We start from the raw sequence: 8,674 nt of genomic DNA, 5'->3' as shown, positions 1-8,674 counted from the left end.
AGTGGTCAGACGTGTCTCAGATAGTGGCGACGAGTCTCCGTTAATGGTGCTGTGGTTTGTTTACGTAGGGATGGCGGCTTTCCCTGCTTTCCCTACGGTTTCAGGTGGGTGTATTAGTTCTCCTATTCTTGAGGCCTTCGTTGCAAAGGTCTCAGAGGTGGAGGCCGAGTTCCATCGAAGGATCTCGGAGATGCGGGAGGAGTTTCGAGGGCGAATCTCTGAACTGCAAGCTGAGTTCTGTTGGGTGAACTCAGTGCCTGAGGGTGTGGCGATTTCTGCAGTCCCGTACCAAGTAATGAGACGCAGGGCCAGGAGGAGCGGCAAGTGGTGTCTGTTGGTGCGAAAAGGAGAAAGGTCCTCAGGGTGCCTCAGCGAGTGGAAACGACAAATTCCTTCGCTGTGTTGGAGGGCGTGGAGGAGGAGAGAAAGAAGGCGAGAGGTGACAAGGTGAGGAGGGCAGATGATTCCCTGCCCACAGGTAAGTTTCTGGTGGTTGGTGACAGCCAGGTGAGACATTTGGACTCTGTTTTTCGCTAAAGACAGGAAGCGGAGGACGAGAGTGTGCTTACCTGGTGCTGCAATTAATAGGGTAAATGCTCAGTTAAACGTGTTTGGCGGACGGGACCAAACCCATTTATTTCTTCAGCGTGGGTAGAGATAATCCAAGCAATAGATACACAATAGATAACGTGGCACTAGGAAGTTCCAAGTATGAGAAAGAACTAGGAGTCATAGTTACCTCTGATCTCGGTACAAGGAAGCAATGTATTGAGGCTAGAAATAAGGCGAATAGAGTATTGGGTTTCATTTTTAGAAGTGTTAAAAGCAGGAGTTCTGAAGTAATACTAAAATTATACTTGGCGCTGGTCAGGCCACATCTTGACTATGCGGTACAATTCTGGTCCCCACATTACATGAAGGACATAGCTCTATTGGAGTCAGTGCAAAGGAGGATGACTAAAAGGATACAGGGAATGAAGGATATACCCTATGAAGAGAGACTGAAAAACTTAGTCTGCATTCCTTAGAGAGACGTAGATTAGGAGGAGACTTGATAGAAGTATTTAAGTGGTATAAGGGGACATGAATGTAGTTCTTAGGATCAGTAGCGGGTACAGAACCAGAAATAATGGGTTTAAGCTTGAAAAATTCAGGTTCAGGAAGGAAATGGAAAGGAACTGGTTTTCAAACAGAGTGGTTGATGAGTGGAACAGTCTCAGTGGGCATGTAGTCAGGGCTGAGTCAATAGGGAGCTTTAAAAAAAAAGGTTAGATAAATCCATAGATGCGGAAGATAGATGGAATTAGGTAGATTAAGCACACTGGGACGGCCTCGTATAGGCCTGGCGGCCTCTTGCAGCTTCCCTCCTTTCTTATGTTCTTATGTTCAGGTCAGTATCTTATATAGTGCGAATTGTTCGTGGCAGATATGCACATAGTGACACGGCGCAGCACTCCCAAACCCGCTATATAGTCAGTCAGGAGCCCTCTTGGTGAATGCCTCTTGGGGTTGCATTCCTTGAGGTATAGCGTACGGGTGCTCACGTGATAAGGTGCGACATCGTAGGTGGTAATTTTTACAAGATTCTGTTTCACACTTGAATTATTCTAGCTAACTAAGTTAGCTAGAGAGAACTGTGTAAAGACAGCTAGACACAAAGAGGACGTCCAGCAACAGGTAGAGGGCAAGCTTCCTTCGCGATTCTGTCGGCAACTTCATTATGACGTAACCCATAAAAACAACGACGCATTAATGACAAGGACAAGATCTGAAGACCAACCGTAGAGTGCGCGGGACGAACGCTGAAGAGAGAGACTGAAGGCTTGGAGTCACAAATGATGACAGCGTCAGCATTCACTCCTCGTTGACAGACAAGGCTGACAGCATCCAGGATGGCGTAGAGTTCACATAGTGTTGAACTGGAGTGGTCACGGAGGCGTCTGCCAACCCATCCTCTGGGAGGCGGCTCCATGTCAGGTGAGAAAACCGCAGCAGACGCAGCACCGTCTGACTGAAGAGACGTGAAGATGCGGCACGGAAATGTGACAGCAGACGTCACTGTCTCAACGTGTTCTAGAGCCAACTGGAGCTGTACAGGTAGGCAAGCCTGATTTACAAGTAGGCATTGGCAGCAACCACAGAGAGGGGGGGGGTGCATTCCTGGAGGCACATCGGCATTATGCAACAGGAACATCCAAGTTCAGGCTGCGAAGCACAGAGGTAACTGATTTAATGAGAGTACGTCCAGCAGGCAGTATGGCAGGGCGACGAGAGTTTGGTAGGAGAGAAGTCCTAATTAACTGCGAATAGTGGGGCGAAATGTGCGGAAAATCTGAATTACATGATGTGTGTGTGTGTGTGTGTGTGTGTTTTCACTGTTTGATCTGCTGCAGTCTCTGACGAGACAGCCAGACGTTACCCTACGGAACGAGCTCAGAGCTCATTATTTCCGATCTTCGGATAGGCTTGAGACAGGCACACACCACACACCGGGCCAACAAGGTCACAACTCCTCGATTTACATCCCTTACCTACTCACTGCTAGGTGAACAGGGGCTACACGTGAAAGGAGACACACCCAAATATCTCCACCCGGCCGGGAATCAAACCCCGGTCCTCTGGCTTGTGAAGCCAGCGCTCTAACCACTGAGCTATCGGGCGTATGTGTGTGTATACGTCCTTATCTTTAGTTTTATTGACAGACATTAGCTCAGAACTTTTTCCTCTAAAATTCCCAGTTATTCAAGATTCTCCATAAACAAGTATAGTATGAAATTAATTGTCTAGGTGGTAGTTTTGCCGATGCGTGTATCGTTTCTTCTATACGATACTTTTATTGCAGCTATTTCTTGCACTGACTTTTTTCAATCGGTCAATCTAGCAAGCAATCTGATCCTACTTTTCTTTCACACAATTGACTTGAGTTTTGCCTTCACAGTTCACTTGCTGCTTCTCTACCTGCTTTGATTAACACCTTCGGTACTGTTCTACATTTTTGCCTTGAGTTTTGCGAACGATTAGACCATTTTATTAACATTTAGAAGGGTCTATAGAGGTCAAAAGATTAATGGCCAGTCTTCATTATTCTAATCCCCACATAAGTTTCTGAAGCTGTATGAAATCACCAAGTAGTTAGCAGAATGAATAGGGAAATGTGAGTTTTGCGTACGATTAGATTATTTCATTGACATTTGGAAGAGTCTTTTTAGGTCAGAAGATTAATAGCCACAGTCTTCATTATTTTAATCCCCACATGAATTTGTGAAGCTGTATATAATCACCAAGTAGTAAGCAGAATGAATATTGTAATGCGTCACGGTACTGAAAGGGTTAACTTTCCAATTACCGTGTGGACAATTTGAAACTCCCTGCTCCTTATCCCGGGGCCTGCCTCACTCTTTAATTTCACCGCTTGTTTCACTCACCACTATAGTTTGCTTCTTAACTCCTTCACCTCCCTCCGTCTCAACCATTCTTCTCTTGTTGTATTTATAACCCGCAAACTGTTTTGACATGTTTCATTTTCGTCATTACAACTCAATTCAACTCAAGCTTCCTAAAAAAAAAGTGATCTGTTAATGATACGTTTTTACTCTTAATTTTTTTTTATTTTTTTTTTTATCTTTATTTGTTGATTTGCAGGCAGGGTTCAATTGGAAGGAGTTGTGTGTGTGTGTGTGTGTGTGTGTGTGTGTGTGTGTGTGTGTGTGTGTGTGTGTGTGTGTGTGTGTGTGTGTGTGTACTGTTACGAGAGAGAGAGAGAGAGAGAGAGAGAGAGAGAGAGAGAGAGAGAGAGATTGTACATCTGTACTGTTAGAGAGAGAGAGAGAGAGAGAGAGAGAGAGAGAGAGAGAGAGAGAGAGAGAGAGAGAGAGAGAGAGCAACTAGGATGATACCAGCATTAAAGCGCCTGGAGTATAGAGATAGATTAAAGGAATTAAACATGTTTTCATTTGAGAGGAGATGTATAAGAGGGGATATGATAGAGTTATTTAAAATGTTCTCAGATACAAACTACATAGATGTGAGATCTTTCTTTACCTTAGAGGAGGGAAGTAGGACTAGAAATCATGGCAGGAAGATTAGAAAGCAAGGCTGCAGGTTAGATATAAGAAAATATTTCTTTAGTCATAGGGTGGTAGACTTCTGGAATGCATTGCCAGAGAGGGTTGTAAATAGCACTAGTTTGACAATGTTTAAAAACAGATTAGATAAGCACTTAAATATATTAGATTTATAATTATGTATAGCGCTGCATGATAGTTTTTATAAGAAATTTACTATAGTTTAACAAGACATGATCCCCATGTATGGGGATCACAGATTGTAGAGGAATTCGCTGCAGGACTTAGCCCTGTTAATGGGCCAAATATTTAGAATTAGTATATAATGTATTGTGTACTTGTAAGTGCATCTTTAAGTACTGATGACGAGGTCGCTGTGCGACTGATACAGGATAACCTAGATGGGCCCTGGTGGCTCTTTGTTATCATATTATTTATGTTATGTTAAAGTATTACTATTTATTATAATAGATTTATTACACAGGTAAGCGTCAAACTATTACTGCAGAATAAAAAAAAGATGTATCATCAAGTACTACGCGAAAGATTACAATGACTGATAAAACTAGATTAATGGAATTGAGTTTGTGCAGTGATTGTTTTGGGAGGTGAAAGAGCGCAACTAGTTTGTACCAGTGGTTGGTTCGTGGCGGCGCTCCACCATCAGCTTCATATTCTCGTTTACCCTCAATTTGCTCTTTCCTTGTTGGCAGGTTGGGGGGAGGAGACCGAAGCAAGGTGAGGAGTTCAGTTTGCCGGCTGGACCATTCTTTCTCCAGCCACCACGCCCGCACTGATGTATCTCTTTTAAATCACTACGCTCCCACCGACCTCTTCGAATCTACGCAGCCCACGGTCCGTTCTTGTTGTTGGGTATGTGTTCCGTGCAGAGCAGCAGCAGCGGGGAGCTTGACCTACGTAATGGTGGGGTTTCGTGTAGTGGAGTGATATGCTGCTGCTGACCACAGTGGAGCACGGCACAGTAGCACAGGTACGGTTAAGTTGATGCATGTGAATAAATAGCACAAGGTGTACGTAGGTGTTCCGTGCGTCTTGACACGGGCACTGCAGTGGTAACGGGTTTCAACAAGTTGTTGGTTGGTCAGTAACTTGAAGGTTGTTAGGAGCCATCGCTACGTACGAATGCTTCCTTGCTCTAGTTGTTAATAGGAGGCAGATGGTTATTCATTCACTAGTGTAGATAGAGTAACAGAGGTCCAGAATAGATTTGGGTGATGGTTGTAGTAAGTGAAATGTTTGTTTATCGTATTTGTAGTTAGAATTACGCTTGATTAGCCCCTTTAGTACTGGGACGCATTTTTACCTTAAGAAATCTTGTGTACGATTAGCTAATTTTATTTGTTACAATGGTTGAATGATATCACAAGATTAATCGCCAGAGTCTTCACTATTTTAATCCCTCTTGATTTCTGGAGTTGTATAAAATTACTAAATATAATGGAATGAGTTTGTGCAGTGATTGTTTTGGGAGGTGAAAGAGCGCAACTAGTTCGAACCAGTGGTTGGTTCGTAGCGGCGCTCCACCATCAGCTTCATATTGTCGTTTACCCTCAATTTGCTCTTTCCTTGTTGGCAGGTTGGGGGGAGGAGACCGAAGCAAGGTGAGGAGTTCAGTTTGCCGGCTGGACCATTCTTCCTCCAGCCACCGCGCCCGCACTGACGTATCTCTTTCAAGTCGCTACGCTCCCACCGACCCCTTCGAATCTACGCAGCCCACGGTCCTTTCGTGTTTCGTGCAGAGCAGCAGCAACGGGAAGCTTGACCTACGTGATGGTGCGGTTTCGTGTAGTGGAGGGACATGCTGCTGCTGACCACAGTGGAGCACGGCACAGTACCACAGGTAAGGTTAAGTTGATGTATGTGAATAAACAGCACAAAGGTGTACGTATGTGTTCCGTGCGTCTTGACACTGGCACTGCAGTGGTAACGGGTTTCAACAAGTTGTTGGTTGGTCAGTAACTTGAAGGTTGTTTTTGCTTGCTCTAGTTGTTAATAGGAGGCAGATGGTTATTCATTCACTAGTGTAGGTAGAGTAACAGAGGTCCAGAATAGATTTGGGTGATGGTTGTAGCAAGTGAAATGTTTGTTTATCGTATTTATGTAGGAAGAATTACGCTTGATTAGCCCCTTTAGTACTGGGACGCATTTTTAATCTTGTGTACGATTAGCTAATTTTATTTGTTACAATGGTTGAATGATATCACAAGATTAATGGCCAGAGTCTTCACTATTTTAATCCCTCTTATAAATTTGTGTACGATTAGGTAATTTTATTTGTTACAAATCATTAATCACAGGATTAATGGCCAGAGTCTTCACTATTTGTATAAAATTACTAAATATTAAACAAAATTATGTAAGCGTTACTATAGTTATATTTAACACTAACCAGTTTCAGATTATACCACGTATCATTGTGGTTTCCTCGTTATAGGATAGATCTTAGAATTGGCGGAAAGAATTATTGAACAGGGTTTCTTGCCGTAACGAGTGTGCAAGTTCTGTGCATTAAAGTTGAGGACGTGGTAGTGTTAAAGCTAGCGTAACTAGGGTGGCGTAAACAACTCTGCGTCTGTTATCAAGATAGAATGCGAAGTAATAGGTGATAGTTTGGAGAGGTTATGTTTGGGGATTTAGCCATGAAGTTAGTTGGGTAATGGTATTGGTAAGTGAAAGGTCAAAACTCGTGGTTAAAGGTAGTATAATGAGGGTGACAAACAATAAACGAGTATCTGTTATAAGGATCGACTGAGAAGTAATGGGTGAAGGTTTGGAAGAGGAGAGATTAGGGATAAACCATGAAATTAGTGATAGGTAGACCCTTATCAGGAAGTATCATTAACTTGTTGAAAAGGTCAGATACGCTTCGCTATTCATGACCATGCGAGTGTGTTCAGATAGGTTAAGTGGCGTGAAAAGACGAGAATGGTGCATCTTGAAAGTAAATGGAGGAAGATGTTCATTAGTGACGGGAGGGGTGTAAAAGTTGTATGGGGATGAGAATGGCTGTGATGAAAATGAGCTTAGATAGATCATGCCAAGAGGAGACGGTAGGAACTGAATGCAATGCAATGCAATGCAATGCGAGGAGAGAGGAGAGATGGTGCAAGTGTTTGAATTACGGTACAATGTGGATGAAAGACTAGAAGACGTGAAGGGAATGGGGTGGTGGTGGTGGTGGTGGTGAGAATGTGTGGAAAGATGAGTGAAAGGCTGATTGATGCCGTGAAAGTTTTAGGACGGTGTTGCGTGGTTAGATTTAGGAATAATTAGTGAACAGGATACTGCTGCCTTTTTGTTCCTGTTTTGTTTGTCCTTACAGGAGTTGGCAATCCTAAGGCCTGACTCGGCAGCGATCCCCAGAGTCTCCTCCTCCATCGAGGGACTTGCACGGTGCGTGCACCCAACACCACCACCGCCGCCGCCGCTACTGCCACTCTGGGGGAGGGACGGTCTCGCACGCGCCTTCACTGATGGCTCCCTAACACCTGCCACTGTCGCCGCCGCTACTGCCACTGAGTGCCTTCGCATCGCACCCCAACGGCCCTGTAAACACCTACCGCTGCCGCCGCCGCCGCCGCCGCGGGAGGGACTGCCTGGCACCGCAGTGCCCGGTAAATACCTGCTGTTCGTCACCGCCAACGCTGCCGCTGCGGGAAGGGATGCCTGGCACCACACTGCCCGGTTAAACACCCACCGCTGCTGCCGCAGCCGCAGCCGCAGCCGCACCCGCCGAGGGAGGGAATGCCTGGCACCACACTGCCTGGTTAAAACCTGTTGCCGCCACTGCAGCAGGAGGGATTCACTAGCACCCCACTGCCCGGTAAACACCTGCTGCTGCTCGCCACCGCCACCGCCACCGCCGCCGTCTACGGAGGGATTCGGCCTCGCATCGCACATTTCCTGCCCTCCCAACACCTGTAGCAGCGGGAGGGACTGCGTGGAACCTTGGCCCTGTTCGGCCAACACCACCTACTACTCCTACTCGTGCTGCTGTAGCTGGCCAGGGAGGGAATAGAGTTGTGGGTTGGCGTGGCAGTATTCCCTCATTGTGGTGTATGTACTTGCACAGCTGTTGTGGTGTGGTGCCATTACTCAATTGTAATAGTTTCAATTGCCTCATTGTGGTGGTGTTAATGTACTTCCATAGTTATTAATGAAGAATGAATTTGAAATCCATCTTGATTTTTGGTATATTTACTTTCCTAGAAATATTTGACCAATTTTGAGGTACTCGCCTAGAGCTTGCGTACCTTGCCTAAAGCTTGCTTGGATCATTTGGCCGTCACAGCAATCAATATTGCCTCTCACAACCCACATTGACACCAAACACTATAACGCATTACACTAAAATAAAAACGGTAATCAATTTTAAGGTTTTTATTTACCCAAAACTACAAAAAAAAAAAAAAATCGCCAAAAATGGGCCTAAAAAATCAATATCTAGATTTGTCCCTCCTCAAAAAATTATCACCAAAGGGCTGAAAAATACAGCCAAAAATAGCAAAATATTGGGCAAAAATAAAATGCCCTAGAAAGTCAGTACAGGCCGTAAAAATCCCAAAAGCCACATAATTCAAATACTAGCA

The 8,674-nt window shown here is 44.7% G+C and overlaps 1 protein-coding gene across 1 annotated transcript; it reads left to right on the top strand.

Moving 5' to 3' along the window:
• Window positions 1-5,737: 5,737 nt before the first annotated feature.
• LOC123518341 lies at window positions 5,738-8,270 on the top strand. Its single transcript, XM_045279105.1, has 2 exons — window positions 5,738-5,925; window positions 7,408-8,270. The coding sequence occupies exons 1-2, from the start codon at window positions 5,884-5,886 to the stop codon at window positions 8,101-8,103; spliced, it is 738 nt and encodes a 245-aa protein (XP_045135040.1). The 5' UTR covers window positions 5,738-5,883; the 3' UTR covers window positions 8,104-8,270.
• Window positions 8,271-8,674: the final 404 nt, after the last annotated feature.

The sequence above is a fragment of the Portunus trituberculatus genome, chromosome 43 (assembly GCF_017591435.1).
Source record: "Portunus trituberculatus isolate SZX2019 chromosome 43, ASM1759143v1, whole genome shotgun sequence".
In the NCBI taxonomy this organism is placed as follows: Eukaryota; Metazoa; Arthropoda; class Malacostraca; order Decapoda; family Portunidae; genus Portunus; species Portunus trituberculatus.
This window is presented reverse-complemented; position numbering and strand designations above follow the sequence as displayed.

Bases quoted from the DNA above. Each gene is read 5' to 3' on its own strand.
- LOC123518341 (XM_045279105.1), top strand. From the start codon at position 5,884: ATGCTGCTGCTGACCACAGTGGAGCACGGCACAGTACCACAG. The intron at 5,926-7,407 runs GTAAGGTTAAGT...TTGTCCTTACAG, and splicing joins AGCACGGCACAGTACCACAG to GAGTTGGCAATCCTAAGGCC.